Genomic DNA, 17,258 nt, shown 5'->3' on the forward strand with positions numbered 1-17,258 from the left:
CATGATATGAGAATTTAACCAGCCACGCCCACCATCGCCACATCTATTTCACTCACCATCACGTTAACTAAGGAAGGCTGAAGCATACGCAAGGTACGTCTTCTCCTTCGCTCTTTGTGAAGCTAGAGTATGCATGTATCCTTGAAGAGCCCAAACAAGTTGGCTAAATGAAGGAGCTAGTGATATGGAATCTTGAAAAAAATGTGAACACATCATGGGAAAAGAGATATTTGATGGGTGGTGCTTAATCAACCATTCTTAAGCCCGACAAAAACTACTTAAAATATTCGATAAGACATCATTGGAAAAGAGAAGATACGAGGAACTTATTTACATTTATGTGAATTTCATACGACCACCAGTTTTTATAGATCTTTTTTCCTATTATATTCTTTGTTAGCTATAGTCAAATGCATGACAAAAATGATGGGGATAAAGAACCAACTTGTTTAATCCTTAACCACTAGCAAGGTTTTCATAGGAGATCAATTAAAAGAAAACTCAAATCAAATTAAAAAGATACAAATCAAATTCTATCAAATAGGCTTTTTTTTTTTTTTTTTTATGAAAGGAGACTACGAAATATAATACCTACAAATACAATTGAAAAATGAGTCACAGTAATTTTCAAAACTAAATTTTCTAACATTGTAAAGGGAATTTGACCATCAAATGATTGAATCTAGATTACAAATATCTTTTTTTGTTAAACAATCTGTTGTTGTATTTGTTTCCCTATAAATGTGATGATAATCATAGATCCTAAAATAACTTCTAAATATCTTTCATTAATAACATAATAGAACTATGAATATTATTCTTTTTATTATTACAATCTATAATTATTTTTGAGTTACCCTCAATCTCTAGGTTTAAGAACTCATTGTTTTTTATAACTGATATGTCATCTCTTAAGGTCATATATTCTGCAATAATTATTGAAGCATTACTTATATGTCTATTCACAACCATTTGTATGATACCATTAGTGTCTCTAATAACTCATCCTGAAGCACTTTTATTCTCTATCCTTGAACCATCAAATAGTTATTTATTACAATTATATATTATGCACTTTAACACCCTCTTTTACTTACAACCCCACTTTAACATCCTCCTTTGTATGCAACCTCGTGCTCACATGTGGTCCAAATATGCAAATGAGGAAAACGAATATGCAATGAAACTCAAATATATGATCTCCCATCAAACGAAATTATGATGTGATATTAAATTACTAATTTTCTTAAAAGTTTAAATGAACAATTTTAAAAGGATTGGTAATTCAACATTAAGGTGGTGTTTGTTTTTTTACTTAATTCTAAATAGAACTTTAATGTTTAATAGTGTTAAATATTAGGCTGTTTGTTTTTGTAGTATTTTATTTCTATTAAGTATTAAAAAATAAAAAAAATCAATATGTTATTTTTTCTATTTAGAAAAAGTTATTGTAGACCCCCATTTAGGCATGGATCACTTTTTCTCTCTTTGTTTTTGCAGATCACATTTTTTAGCCAGGTGTCACTATCCCAGCGGGCCACGTGTCACATCCTTAGTGGCCATAAGGAATCAACCTCGCTTTTTTAAACTGCAATAGGACTTTGACACGTGGAGGAACTTTCTGGAAGGGGGTCCCACAGGCCGTTAGGGGGCGCGGATGAGAGAGAAGGAAAGGTGGCTGCAGAAGGAGTGGTGCAGGAAAGGTGGCTGCTGCAGAGATCGTTGGAGGTGACAGCATGGTAAAGGGACAGAGGAGGTGGTGAAAAGAGAGAGGAGAGAAGAAAAAAGGAGAGGAGTTTTTCTGAGGGTTCGGGAGGAAAGGAGTATGGTGGGAACTTGAAGAGAAAGCTAAGAACAGAGGAGGTGGTGAAAAAAGGGAGGAGGGAAGAAAAAAAGCGGAGGAGTTTTTCTGAGGGTTCGGGAGGAAATGAGTATGGTGGGAACTTGAAGAGGAAGCTAAGAACAGAGGAGCGTGGAGTTGTTAGGGAGTCCAGGACACAGAGCTGAGAAGTGAGATTTCCAGGTATGACCATTTGTTTTTTTTTTTGTATATTTTCTATTTTTTTTCAGACTGTCCAGGTCTGATTCTCAGTGATTTTTCGTTTCTGCCTGTTGGGTTGTTCTATTTTGGTGATTACTGATTAAATATTGGAAGAGTTTGTTGTGTTTTATGTTCTATTCTAACGAGTATTTTTTTCCATCTTAACTCACTGGATGTTGGACCCATGGATGAAATGATGAAATGGATTCGATATGCTAGTTAAAGTCTTCATGTTCTTCTTCTTGTTGCTATCCTGTTATCTCTTTGTTTTCTTTTCCTCTCTGAGTGCATACTCAAGGCTCCAAGGTCTCAACTGCTTTCCGTGATGATGAGAACAGGCCTTTTCAGTTTTCTCCAGGCTTTCACAATCAGCAAATACCCTAGGTCGCATACTACCAAACATATTCGTCGGCTAGACGTGGAGGCACATCTGCTTGTGGCCTGCCCATTGTTTTTATGTCCATGCACATGTCTTCACTCTGCATGACCCCTATCTCTATTCTCATGCAAGCGTGTCGTCATCTCATCCCCATGTTTTTTTTCTTATCCACCATACCCATCGTTCATCTATCCACCTCTCTCTCTAGGTCGTCATACTCATTCCCTCACCCAAGCTTCCATATCCATACAACCCATACCCATCCAGAATTCTGTCCGCCGACATCCCACCTTCTCCGGATGTCTCACATCCGGAATTCTATCCGTCGACATCCCACCTTCTCTGGATGTCTCACATCCGGAATTCTATTCGGCCGACGCCCCACCTCCTCCGGATGTCTCACATCCGGAATTCTGTCCGGCCGACGTCCCCATTCTCCGGATGTCTCACATTCGGAATTCTATCCGGCCGACGTCCCCCTTCTCCGGATGTCTCACATCCGGAATTCTGTCCGGCCGACGTCCCCCATTCTCCGGATGTCTCACATCCGGAATTCTGTCCGACCGACGTTCCGCTTTCTCTGGATATCTCACATCCGACGCCTGACGCCGGATGGGAGAGGAAGGCAATTCAACTTCCCCAGACAGCTTGGCTCGTCAGCCACTCGCGATTCGCCAGATCCATTTCCGCCCGCAATCTTCTGCTCCTCTTGATTTTAATAGGCATGAATTTTTTTCATAATTCTGGAATAATGGAATCTGTTATATTAATTCATGCAAAACAAATGGGTTTTGGTGGGAACCCGACATATATGACTTTATAATTGATTGATTGATTGATTTAGTTGCCATGCATGATTGTCTCCATTATGCCCTATGACATGCTTGAAATTATTCTTTAATTGTGCACTAACCTCACTTCTTGATAGCGCATTGTGGCTCGTCACCCAGGTACGTATCTGTTCCCATTTTGGTATTTCTATATGCATATTTTGATTTTCATATGTGCATGATAGTTCTGGGTATTCACTGTTTTACTCGTCCATTGTCATGATTGCTTCATTTCATTAGTAAAGACCTGACTTTAGGGACTTAGAAGGGTGCTACGGTCTTTACCATACCTTCCCGATAAGTAACCTGACCCTCGAACCCGATTCGGTTTTTCGCAAACCGCCTTTTCCAAAATAAGAAGTCACACTTAGGGTTTTTCTTTCTTATTTTGTTTACTCTTTTAAAACTAAAACAAAAATAAGTGGCGACTCCAAGTCATTTTTCCTAATCAATAAAATCATTTTTCAAATCAAAATCGAGCTCGTCATCGAGTGGAAAACGCATTGAGCCGAAATGCAGGGTCCACAGTTACATATTTTGGTTTTTTTTCTATTTAGTAAAAAGTTTATAATAATAAAAAAAAAAACAAACAACCTAAATTCTGAAAACAAATTGTTTTTAGCAAAAAGCCAAAAAAACAAACATCACCTAAATCTTTTTCATTCATGAAAGAAAAAGAAATAAGTCTTGAGAAAATCCATTTTTCATGTAATGATAATAATTTATTAAAATTAGGTAAAGCTCAAATCTCTTCAAAACTTCAAGATTGCATTCAATATTTCAAAATATGATTAAAAATAGAAGTCAATTATAATACCACATAAAAAAAAAAATCAAAATCTTAACAAACATGAGTTTTAATTTTTATGAGAAATAATTTTTTATTTTTATTATTTATTTTTACACCCGTTTATATTGAAGGTAGAAAGATGTCGCAACAACACAAGCACTTCAAAATTCATGGAAAGACTCCACTTGGCTCCCTTCCAAATGTAGTATTGAAGCAACAAATATCAACCTCAATTCTTATCCAATTCAATCATTGTTTAGATTGAAAATTTTCCATTTATTTTTTATTTTATTTTTTTTACCTGCTAAAATTAAAACTCGAACAACATTTTGAAACAAAAACATGTATGATAAAAATAAGAAAAAACAAATATTATGTTATGTTTTACAAGTGTTTTAAAAAATAGTTTTGAAAAATAATTTTTAAGAATATATTTATTTTTAAACTGTTTTTTAATGTTTAGTAAAATAAATGTTTGTTGAGTAACCTAAAATATTTTAACCTATTTTTTATATTTTAAATATAAATTTTATATTTAGTGTTTTATTTTTAATCATTTTTTATATTTGTATAATCACTTTTTTAAAACAGTCCTTAAAAAATAATTGAAAATAACCAAAAGATATTTGTCTGAAAACATTTTGGGCATATTTGGTAACTATTTACGATAATAGTTTTCTTTTCTTTAGAATAAAAAAACAAGAAAACAAGTTTGATTACCAAAATTGTTTTATATTTTTTATTATTAAGAATAAAAAATATGGTGTTTTTAAAAAAACATCTTTTAATTATTTTTTATTATTTTTACTTGTCTTTTAGAGCTGTTTTAAAATATAATTATACACACTTGTAAAATGATTAAAAATAAAGCACTAAACATAAAAATTATTTTTTAAAATATTAAAAACATTTTAAATTACTAGATAGACTTTTGTATTACAAAACATCTTAAAATAATTTTTGAAAATAGTTACCAAACAAACACTTTGCTTTTCCATTTTTTTTATTACTAAATACGTTTTTAAATAATTTTCGAAATAGTTATCAAATAGACGGTGTGTTTTTCATTTTTTTTTATTACTAAATGTGTTTTAAATAATTTTTGAAAATAATTATCAAAAGACACTTTATTTTTTATTTATTTTTAATTATTAAATGTGTTTTTATGTTTATGTTCGAAAAAAAGGGAAAAATTTTAAAAATAGTTGTCAAACAAGGCTAAAGGTAATAAAAGGAGTGTTATCCATGTGATTGTTCATATAAGTTGTGGAAAGTGTATGATAAATTATTAAATTTTAAATCATTCAGGCATAAAAGAACATGAGAGCATGAAATTTGAATAGGCATATCCTATTGATCTCGTTTTTTAGTAGGCACTAAATCCTAGTGCAGCGGATCCAAAAATGCTGGTAGGTGGAATCCATGATCCATAAAGCCTAAAATTACTAGCATGATTGATGACGTGTCATCCCATAATTGGGCCCCTAGGAATCTAATACAGTTTAAAACTTTGATCTTAGCGCCTAACGGCTACTTTATTGACGTTACGTGACTTGCATCAACTGACTTTCAGTTTATCTTATCGTCCAACTGGCCACCACGTGTTCCCAACTAATTAACACCATCTCCCCCTTTTAAAAATGTTAAATTATTCATATTTATTAAACATCTACACTTCAATTAAATAATTAAAAGTTTAAGCACAATTTAAATAGAATTTATTCTAACTTAAACTTATTTATTCAAATTTAATGATTATTTTAATCCAACTTTGGTTCTTTAAGTCAAAAGTCAAGCAGTTTATAAGTGTTATTTTGGGCATTATTTTATTTTTTAATATTTTTAATATTAAAAAAAAACACATCATTTCCATTTTATTAATATTCAAGTTCTTTTTAAAAATATTTAGGTTATATTTGATAAAAACTAAGGGAAGGAAAATAAAAAAATAAATTTAAATTTAATAATTTATTTTTTTATGTTTTTTCAAATTCATTTCCCTTATTTCACTTTATTATAACAAGATTAACTAATTTAAAAATATATAAATTTTAAATTAATTTTAATTATATTTTATTTTCTTTTATATTTTTTTTTATAGTGAAACCAAGTATCAAAAAAATCATTTTCTTCAATAATTTTTTTCTTTCCCTAATATTTTTCGGAACTAGACATAACCTTAGTGATACTAAAAAGAGAGAAAAGTGTTGGGCAATCACGTGATAAGAAATAAAATTTACACAAATAATCTATCACATTTTTTTTTTTGAGAAAAAATAAATTTTTGAGGATTTGTTTTGAAATTTGGATAATTTTAAAGCATATTTTTATTATTTTTATTTAATTTATGGGAATTTTTTAAAAAATAATTGTGAAGATATGCAAATGATTACAATTTAAATATTATGAATAAAAATTGTTTTTAAAAAAATATTCGAAATTAGGAAAAATTGAATAATGGTACAAATATAAAAAAAATTTTGATTAAAACAAAAGTATTATGAATAAAAAATTATTTAAAAAAATATTGAAATGCAGAAAATTGATTGTGGACATTTTAAAATTTTAAACAAATTTTTCTGTAATTGATTTGTCCGAAAATATATGGGACCACGGATGTTTTGTGTAATTACTTGTCGTAGTGCTTCTATTTATTTAGATGTGATCCAAGCAAGTTCAAGTGTTTGATGAGACTATCTACTAAAAAGAATATGATTATCTTGATAAAATATTCCCTTCATTCTTCCTCTTTTGTTTCAAGTGCTTGAAGAGCGTATCTACCGAAACAAATATGACTACCTTGAATATTCCCTTCATTCTTCCTCTATATTATTTCAAGTGCTTGAAAAGCATATTTACTGAAACGAATACGATTACCTTGATAAAATTTTCCCTTCATTCTTCCTCTATGTTGTTTCAACTGCTTGAAGTGCATACCGAAACGAATACGATTACTTTGATCAAATATTCTCCTCATTTTTCCTTACGGAATCTGATTCCTTTGGGGTTATGGATGGGTATTTTTCAAATTCCATTTCTACTCTAAAATCAAACATGAGAGCTTCTTCTCATCCAACTCCTTATGAATGAAATGATTTAAAAAAAAACAAAAACAAATTTGTTCTAAAAACCAAGAATTGTTTTTTAAAACTAATCTCAAAAATTATTTTTTGAAAACGTTTCCAAACATGCACTAAAATAAATGTATTATTAAAATATGTTTGGTTACCAAAAATTTTGAGAAAAAAATGTAAGGAAAAAAAAATAGAGTGGAAAAATAGAAGGAAATAAAAATAAAGAAAAATGAATAATGAGTTTAAACTCCATAAATTATTTTTACATGTTTATTCAAACTCGTTTTATTTATTTCCCTCTATTATATAAAGATTAAATAATTAAAATATATATATAAATTCTTGATCAAATTTAATTATACTTAATTTTCTTTTATATTTTTATGATGAAATCAAATATAAAAAAAATAATTTCTCAACATTTTTTTCTTTTCTTAATACTTCAACCAAACATGGTCTTAAAATATAAGAATATTTCCCAATTTACTAATTTGAAAATATGAAGATGAAATCTAAAAATGTTAATAGTGGAAGTTTGTGGATCAAATTAAAATAAAAGAAAGAATGTTAATGGAAATGAATGGGCATCTTTCTCATGCGGAAGAAGCCACTCATTTGCTTAAAAGAGGCCTGCCCAATGCGAGGCAAGCAACCACTGCCAGTTACGACAAGGGATTTGTCTTTTCATGATTTTTACGTTGGATTAAAACCCTTTTACGTGGAGTGAAACATCATTCTACCTTCCGTGGTTGGCATCCACTCTCCAACAATTCAAGCGATATCATCATTGTACAAGTATAACCCACTAAAGTGAAATCATCATGGTAAAAATATAAATTAAGAAAAAAAAAACCAAATTTAACATCATGTTTTTTACCTTTCAAATTAATAATAATAATAATAATAATAATAACAATAATAATAATAATAGTAATAATTTCAATATAAAATATAAAAACTCTTAACCACTTCCATTAAATAATTATTTTTAAGTATCGAAAAATTATCAGAAATCAACTAATATCACGTACAATTTTCAAATCATATTATTTGTATCTCAATTTCATTTTTTCAGTATCTTCATTCAACGACCTAAATCTTATTATGCATATTAAAAATCCAACTTTAAAATTTGATCGGTACCATTAAACACTAAACTTCAATTCAAACTACTTTACGTAGTTTCACTTGCATATTTTTGTAATAATAAATTTCATGTAAAAAATTATTTTTGTTTAATATCCTTAAAAATTACTTTAATTACAAGATAAAGGATGTTTAATGGACACCCAAAAGTCCCAAGAAATAAGAATGAAAATTTTATTTAATTTTTTTTTACCGTTGGTGATTCATTTAAAGTGAAATTAAAATAAAAATTTACATTTTTTTTTGGAAAATCAAAATACAATGATACTATGATACAATTTTCATGGGAATAATTTTTTTATTTATATCTTTATTTTTAATAAGCGATTCAAATACAATATTCCTTTTTTCTATGTTCTAAATATATATTTGATGCTAATAATATTTTTTTTTTTAATCTAATAAAAAAAGGAGAATGATTTGCAGGCATGAAGTGCACATATCATATTGTCTAAGAAGAGGAGAATATGCATGGCTCATGATGACTGTTACGCATGTAGTTATTATTATTATTACTATTATTATATTTTTATAATAATTGCTTAAAAAAATTCTAAATATAATTAATAAAAAAAATTAAAGCTATGAATCGAAATTGAAAATTTTATTTAACATGAAAGGTAGGATCTGTGGCGGAAGCAGAAAGCAAACGGCGGGAAAAAAGAAAGAAGAAAAAGAAAGCTCCAAAGCAATCTCCGTTGGACTCAATTCAAGGAAAAATAAAAATAAAAATAAAAGAAAGACAAAAAGCAAAAGCAAAGAGAGAGAGCGCTACATCAAATCTCTGTTTCTCCTGTGAGTTGCTCGAACAAGCCGTGTCCGTACAGATCTCGGACTGGTTCTTTATCAGGTATTTGCATTTATTTTGACCTTTTTTTTTTGTTGGTATTGAATGCGAGAATCTTTGTGTTCTGTGTTCTGTTTCTTGATAGTGATTTGTGTGAAGAGATTGCTGTATTTGTTGATTGCTTTGATGTTGTTGGCGAGGTGGATGATTGGTTTGTATGGTGAAGGTTGGGCCGGAATGAATGTGTATTTTGTTTGTTAGTTTACAGTCTTGTTCATGAATTGAGTTTTGGTTGTAGATTATTAGAAGCCTGTGAATGTCTGATTTCTGTCTTTCTTCGTTTGGCTGATGGGAAAATGGAAGAAAATGATGGAGATTGGCCTTGGATTTTTGAGTTTCGAATTTTTTCAGTATTTGGAATCCAACAAAGGAAAGCCTAATAAAACTACGTTTGATTTTGAGTAGTTCTGTTTTCTTCTATTATACCACAGTTTTATTATTTTGTTTCGTTTATTTGCCTCTATTTTTCCCGGAAAACAAACAGGGTAAAATATGTAGCTTCTCTTCTTCTATGCAAAATCAATAATTGGATTGCTGTACTGTATTGATCTAACACCAGTGGAAAAATTGGTTGGAGTTGTGTGCACCTCAAGGAAGGAAGTTAACCCGTATACAGAGCCAACACGCTTAAGAGTAGTACAAGCGTTATGGAACCTTTTTCGCATTAAAGCGAATTTTGGAACTTTTGAATGCCTTGATCAAATTCAAATCTCTGTTTATGCGTATGTGCATGTGTGTGCAAATAAAGGAGTCACCCATCAAAAGATTGCACCAAAAACTTGATAAGCACTAAACAATCCAAATAGCAATGGCGTGCGTGAGTGCTTGCTCTGGACAATCATGCCTCAACGGTTCAGATAAATCCATGAAAGTAGGAGAATATGCCCATCTGTATCAGACAATGCCTTGTCGTGCATTGCACGTATGTACTCTCCCACGAGATTCTCTGATAACTGAAGATGGCTCTTTTGGGGAATGGTTTCTTTCTGAAAGCTTTTTAGGTCCAACAACTCTACGGGACTTGTTAGTGCTACTATCACTGTTATTTGTAGGAATGAAAGACCTCATCATGACCCTAGAAACCCAGCTTGTAGAATTTGCCTGGTGTATCAAGGAAGCAAACCGAATACCATTTCTTAACAAAAATAGATCTTTTAAAGGAAATTTTAGATTGAATACAGGGAGAGCCATGATCGAAAGACTTGGCTCTCAACAAGAGTTGAGCTTAAAAAATTGGGATTATTGAGATTTTGTTGTGTAGGCCTTAGAAAACAGGATTTAGTCAAGTCCAACCCTGAAGCCATGCATTAAGCTTACTTATTCATTTTTCATTTTATTTTCCCCATTTCCACAGTGTGGGTTCCATGACAGGTACTGCCACTGAGGAAAGATATTTGTGATATGACCTTATGATTCGTCAAAAACATGTCACCATATATATGTCTTTGTTTTTTAGTTCTGTGCTGCAGAGGTGGGATCTGGTAACACTTCCTCATTGATGTTTGGTATGGTTTTTCCTAAGTTCCAAAGTTTGCAGTACATAGAACTCCCATGCTAATGATCATTTTTGTCAGCAATGCAGATAAAGAGAATCTGGTGAAATAGAACCTGTCTTCGCCTCACACCATTTATGCTCTCTGTGATGAGGAGTGTTGCCAACATTCAGGTATAAATGGAGAGTGGTGCAAGCAGTGGCAATGGGCGACATCCTGAAGGCATGAAGGAATCCTGGTTTAGCCAATTCCGGAACAGTCCAAACCCTTGGATGGCTAGATATGTATATGGTTTGATGTTCCTCATTACTAATCTACTAGCATGGGCCGTTCGGGATTATGGCCGTGGTGCCCTGACAGAGATGGAGAGTAAGATTTATCTGATTCTTTAATGTCTTGCAGTTTATAACTTAGTCTGGTGTTTTTAACAACTTCAAATAAAGGCATGAATGCTAATAGACTCTAATTTTTATAGAAATTTTTTAAAGGTATATAAACCATGTTTTTGTTTCATGATTACAAGCCTTGACTTGCCTCCAAGAGGAAGTGAGCTCTTCATTTGTCAACCAATTTTTTCATTCTTCAGGGCACGCCCTGTCTTCCATGAAAAGTTAACCTTTTTGTTTTGCGTTGCTCCATAATAGGTGTTATTTATGCTTGATATGAAATATCCCTGTAGTGTTTAAGCTTTATCGAGTCATATATGGATTTTTATAGGAATAAAGAAAAGTAAAAACGTGCTTAATACATGTGTGAGGCTGATGGGTCCTTCTGAAATTCCATTTGCAAGAGTTTTCAACTTCTGTTACCATCTGACATAATCATTGCTCTTGTTATAGATAGAATTTAGAAAAACTTGTGTTTGTAGCAAAATGTGATGGCGTTTGGACAAGCTGTTAAATGGCCCCAGACTAAACTCCTTTTCATCTGCTTTCTGTTTACATAAAATAGACATCTAAAATGGGTTATCAGTGATCATTTTCCTGGCCTTTAAAAGATACACCCAGTGGGTTTAGATTTGGATTGAACCAGATGATTACATTGTTTTGACAGTCAACCAACCCGGTTTTCAGACTCATAAATAACCTGTTTCCAGATTATTTTTTTCAATTATACCATTAAAATATAGATGTCAATCTTACAATTAATATAAGCTGCTAATACATTTTTAGCATGAATGCAGGACTACAAGGGTGCAAGGGTGTGCGAGATTGTTTGGGAGCAGAAGGAGTTCTGCGCGTTAGCCTGGGATGTTTTGTATCCTTTCAACAATAAGATCTACATGACTACTTGTCTGACAGTTTTGAGGTTTTACAATTAAATGGCACAGGCAATGAGCAGAATCCCAGATCAAAGATCTTCTCTATATTTTTTTTCAGAGTAACTTGACTGAAGCACATTTTCTCTGTAGAAGCAAGAAATCGGAAATTCTGCGAATTGCTCCTATCCAGAGCAGATGGAAGCAATTTGCACACGAAGGATCTGGGGATCCTCAAAACCCAGATATCAGCAAACCAGAATTCCAAATGAAAAGTGTCAGAATTAATGTATTATCTGATAATTGTTCTCATCTTGCTTGGTAAAAGTGCGTAAATCACACCTAATTTTAAAGAGAAGAGTTTGAAACCCCTATTTCTAGAAAGAATAAATTCAAACCGTCTTATCACTGATTTTGCTGGAATGTTAGTCCAAGTTTGCAATCTAGAACCGAAGTCATAGGACATCCCTTGATCTATACTGACTGTTTATTTAAAAGGACTCAATAATTAATGAATACATTTGCTCAAAGTAGCTTCATCTTCCATTTTATTTGATCAGAATGTGAGCCTTAATACTATATCAGACTTTCTATTTCATAATGTTTCTTTCAACAGCTGGTACATCCAAGTTGCACAAGCCTAGAGAATTGTGGCATTCTGGTTGGTGGTCTGCAAAGATTATCTTGTGGGTTGCCTTAATGATGCTCCCCTTCTTGGTTCCTTCTGCTTTTATTCAGCTCTATGGTTAGTTGACTGCAGTCCTTGAACAAGATTGCAATTGTTGTTTTTCTCTTATCATTTCATGTACATGATCTTAAACTCGTGTTGGCTTTACATTTATTACTTTCATGCCTCTGATGCAATAATTTTTGGCAGGGGAGATTGCACATTTCGGTGCCGGGTATCATTACTTCCTGTTATAAATTCCTGTCACAGACCATGTACAATCTTTTTAGACGTGGTTGTCGTAGAAGTGAAAATTATAAGCTTACCTTTCAAGTTCAGTTACAGAAATTGCTGGGGCTGTGTTTGTGATATCTTTCTTTGAAAATTTATTACAGGGTCTTTCTCTTAATTCAGCTAATAAGCATAATCAGCTTCATTAAATGGCTGAATGATTGTTGTCACTCTGGCAAATATGCAGACAGATGGTAAAATCCTCCTTATTCCAACAGATGCTAATTCAAATCATCTTTTTGTTCTATTAAAGCCATATTGATTTCATTAAGACATTATATATCAAGATAGTCCCCTTCTTAACATGAAATTTCCAATGTTAAAGGGGGCTCGGAAAAGCTTTCAACATGGATAACTTACAATAAGATTTACCTTGCAGCCGTATCCATGTAATGTTACTTGCAACTACTGCATATGTCATATGCATAATGGGGATCATCTTGATGTACATTTGGTACGTACCAGAGCCGTCTTGCCTCCTTAACATTTTCTTCATCACCTGGACACTAGTGCTCCTCCAGCTCATGACTAGTGTCTCTCTCCACCCAAAGGTAAGTTGTAATTTTCACCATCCTTTTCACTCTGACATGGCGACATAAATTTGTTATAGAATTGTTCTTTTTTCCTGAAACAGGTAGATGAAAGTTTCTTGACTCCAGGGCTTATGGGCCTGTATGTTGTGTTCCTCTGCTGGTGTGCTATTAGAAGGTATGATTTCTAATTTCTATTATTGTAATCAAATTTACTGCTTGATGTTTTTAAAACTGAATTTCTTACCAATATCAGCTTTCCAATATAACATGGTTGGAAAATAAAATCTTTCTTTAGTTGCACATAAACCTTTTGCTCGACTTCTCCAAATGATACTAATATAAAAAAATAAATAGGCAAAAAAGGGAAAAAAGAAAAGAAAAGATATGCTGGTGCTATCATATTTGTACTTATATCATATCTTCTTAGGGACGAAAGCTTAGATTTATATAATACTTTGCTTCCTTGTACCAACCCAAGAGAGATCCGCACCAAATTCATGTAGTCTATGTGTTGTCTCAGAATCTAAATCCATGCATCCACTTGCTCAAAAGAAGCCCATTCATTGTAGCTGAATAGTTACGGTTCCTCTAAATCAACAATTAGGTATCACACAAGCCTGAACAGAACAATAAATTTGAGAAACTAATAGGTCTAAACAAATAGAACTTGCTTTTGTGATTACTTTTATCAGGGCTTCTAGCTGCCTCAACTTTTTCTTTAACTAGTGTCCATTATACATCTTTGTGCTGACAGTGAACCACCAGAGGACAGATGCAACCAGAAGGTGGAATCAGCGACCAAAGCAGATTGGCTTACCATCATAGTAAGATTTGAGATCTCAGAAATGAATTAAGAATTTTAAAGTACTAATTAAATTTCCAAACAAACATGAAGTCATCAAAGTCATGACAGTATTGTGTGTAATAATGCCTCAACCTTCATTGCAGCCTAGAAGGCTAGAACATATTCTTTCCCAATTTAATCTATGGCCATGCTAATATTGTTGACAGGCACTCACATTGTCTCTAAGTATCCCTTATTTCTAAATGGAAACCATCTCAAAGTTATCATCCTTCAACATGTTATTGTACAACATTATGCTCATAGCTTATCCCATTGCTAGTATGTAGGAACTGATACCTCATCATGAATCCAAACACAACTTTTTTAATCATGGCTGCAGCAGGAAAGATGTCAAAGCTTTTATTGCACAATTTCCATTTTTTTGCCTTGCATAACTATAGATCTCATTTGGTGACAGAGCTTTATTGTTGCGCTGCTTGCCATGGTCATTGCAACATTTTCAACAGGCATTGATTCCAAATGCTTTCAGGTATATTACACTCAACTACTTTTATTTGGGTATCACACTTTTTACCAAACTGTCTTCTGAAAACAACTGTTTCAGTTCAGGAAGGATGACACACAAGCCGAAGATGATGTTCCCTATGGTTATGGCTTCTTCCACTTTGTTTTTGCCACCGGAGCCATGTATTTTTCAATGCTATTGATTGGTTGGAATACTCATCATTCCATAAGAAAGTAAGTCTCCATATCTCTCAAAATACTTCCATTTGTTTTGTACTTTTTATAGGACACTTGAAATTAAGATCTGCCAAAATGGATAGTTAAAGCAACCCCTCCAAAAGAATGTAACTAAAGATTTTCTCAACCTTTTCCTTGAGGAATTTGCACTACCAATTTTCAACTGATTGGATTGGGGTCAAGGTTTCCTGGAGTTGGTTTTTGAGTTGAACTTCTCATGAGCATAATCATTGATGCCTTCATATCCAAAACTTTTTTCTTTATTGAATTATCAGTCCTTGCAACCAACTATACAGCACACTAGACACTGATGTATAACGACAGGTTTAATCATGCTGAATAGATAGAAATGTCAGTCTTAGGTGAAATAAAACTGTAATAGAACTCAGTTTCACTTAGCAAATTCCCTTGTCTGCTTGTTTCTCAACAGAAATTCAATTATGGTTAAGTTCCTAAAGGATGGCCTTTGCTCCAAGCACCTCTGCTCAGCTGACCACCAATGGAGTGGCCTTCTGATTATGCTCTATGTGATTATCTTTGAGTTCCAGAGCAGGACCAGCCTATTTATGTTGAAAACCAGGACTAATGTTTCTTCTCTTATAGACTTTAAAGTGATTTCAAGGAGGGCATATACCAATCTTATCACATAATTCATCTAGAAATAGAATTCTTTTATGACTAAAGTGTGCTATCGGCCAATAAATCTTAACAATCACCATTATGACATCAAGTATGTTTTTTTCTGAGAAGCAGTAAAAAAAAATAATTCTACCACCCTTTTGTAAGAAAATAATTTAACTTCTTTGCAGGTGGACAATTGATGTTGGCTGGACGAGTACTTGGGTTAGAATAGTGAACGAATGGCTGGCAGCCTGTGTATACCGTAAGTATCTCAGGAATAGGATTGTATTATGGTCATTTTGATTACTTGATATCTCTTAGTTATGTAACAATTAAACCAGCTAACAATATGACCTTGCAGTATGGATGCTTGTGGCTCCGATCATATGGAAAAGCAGACAAACAGGCGAATCTACATGACCATTTCAAAATATCTTTAGTACCCAATTCATTCGATAGTTCTTGTGGCAGTCCTCTTCCTCGAGCAGATGGTGGAAGAAGAGGCCGCGTCTGCACACGCACAAGAATTTTAGCAGCAGCAACTAGACCTTTGGTGACCTGATTCATTTCATTTCTAAATGAAACAAAATATATAGTCCTCCAAGCCCAGCATCAGTTAAACAAAAGAAAGAAAGAAAGTATATCCAGTTCTCTAAATTTTCCATTAATTGCAGCATACCATCTGTAGATATATTTACGAGCATGGCAGGGCGAAGATTTTGTGATTTCATAACCATCAATGGAATAACAGTTTCTGGGTTGAACTAATATTCAATTGTGCACTCTACCTGGTACGGCCATTGATGTTTCTTCAAGGTCCACTGCTTAGATTTAAACGTTTGATTCATAATTCAAATGTGTGATTTTGCCTCTTATACTTTTCAGCTCGACATGTGGTTGCCTAAACAATGCGTGTTTTTTATTATCTTCCAATACCTCTCCTCTTGTTTTTGGAACTTTAGCTTTGCCTGAGGCAAAAGGTTATAAGAAGTGGCATCTCTTTTGGCTTGCAGAAGAAAAAGCGTAGCTCACAAAATATGAGAACTGGAAGTATCTTTTTCAGAAGAGAGAAAATGTTTTTATGGAGATTAATTTTCAGATTTTTTTTTTTTTAAACTTCAAAATTTACTTTTTCTGCACGTTCTAAAAACAGACATGACTCAGAACGCAGCTGACAGGAAAATTAATCAGAAAAATTATTAATCTTTTTTACTAAATCTGTAAAGATAAAATTTTTAAAAATTATGGATAAACAAAAAAAAAATACTAATAATAATAAGAGGGAGAAAAATAAAAGAGCATCACAGATTCCGGGACACACCTGTTTGCAGTGAAACACCTAATTCCCCTCCGTTCAGCTGCTGCGGAGATCAGGAAAGTAAAAGTTTTGTTTTATAAAGGTAAATTGCCCCGACAGCTAAGGTATTGTTTGGTTTTCTAACCTTTTTACTAAAAGTTATTTGTTTTCATATCATTTGTATTTTTGCTTTTGGTTTATTTCATTATTTATTTTTAAAATTTTTTTATTGAATAGAAAAAATTAAAATATTTAATCTTTTTCTATTAGAGTAAACATAATTATTTTTTCTTACTTTTTAATGCTTAATAAAAATAAAATATTTAAAAGACAAATAATTTGAAGCTTAAATATCATTTAGTATTATTTTATTTTAATTTCTATTTAGAATTAAATAAAAAATTTAAAAAAACACGACCAAGAAATGAAAAATTAGATTCAAGAT

General features: G+C 32.4%; 1 protein-coding gene across 5 annotated transcripts; it reads left to right on the forward strand.

Annotated features, from left to right (window-relative positions):
* The first annotated feature begins 8,883 nt into the window (after positions 1–8,883).
* LOC100254268 (uncharacterized) lies at positions 8,884–16,391 on the forward strand. 5 transcript variants are annotated; one of them, XM_010658044.3, is made up of 13 exons: positions 8,884–9,110; positions 10,682–10,969; positions 11,784–11,857; positions 12,444–12,603; positions 12,736–12,760; positions 12,921–13,010; positions 13,196–13,367; positions 13,451–13,524; positions 14,104–14,173; positions 14,612–14,683; positions 14,759–14,892; positions 15,705–15,778; positions 15,878–16,391. In XM_010658044.3, exons 2-13 carry the CDS (start codon positions 10,780–10,782, stop codon positions 15,934–15,936), a joined length of 1,194 nt encoding a protein of 397 aa, XP_010656346.1. In that variant the 5' UTR covers positions 8,884–9,110; positions 10,682–10,779; the 3' UTR covers positions 15,937–16,391. The 5 variants fall into 5 exon arrangements, with proteins under 5 accessions (XP_010656346.1, XP_059596758.1, XP_059596757.1 ...); XM_059740775.1 differs by having other exon boundaries at positions 8,896–9,110; positions 10,690–10,969; XM_059740774.1 differs by lacking the exon at positions 8,884–9,110 and adding an exon at positions 10,144–10,612.
* The last annotated feature ends 867 nt before the right edge of the window (positions 16,392–17,258 follow it).

The sequence above is a fragment of the Vitis vinifera genome, chromosome 11 (assembly GCF_030704535.1).
Source record: "Vitis vinifera cultivar Pinot Noir 40024 chromosome 11, ASM3070453v1".
Lineage (NCBI taxonomy): Eukaryota > Viridiplantae > Streptophyta > Magnoliopsida > Vitales > Vitaceae > Vitis > Vitis vinifera.

Excerpts from the sequence above, each read along its gene's own strand:
- LOC100254268 (XM_010658044.3), top strand. The coding sequence starts at position 10,780 with ATGGAGAGTGGTGCAAGCAGTGGCAATGGGCGACATCCTGAAGGCATG. Across the intron at positions 13,368-13,450 it reads GTGTCTCTCTCCACCCAAAG|GTAGATGAAAGTTTCTTGAC; the intron begins GTAAGTTGTAAT and ends TTCCTGAAACAG. Across the intron at positions 14,684-14,758 it reads TTGATTCCAAATGCTTTCAG|TTCAGGAAGGATGACACACA; the intron begins GTATATTACACT and ends CAACTGTTTCAG.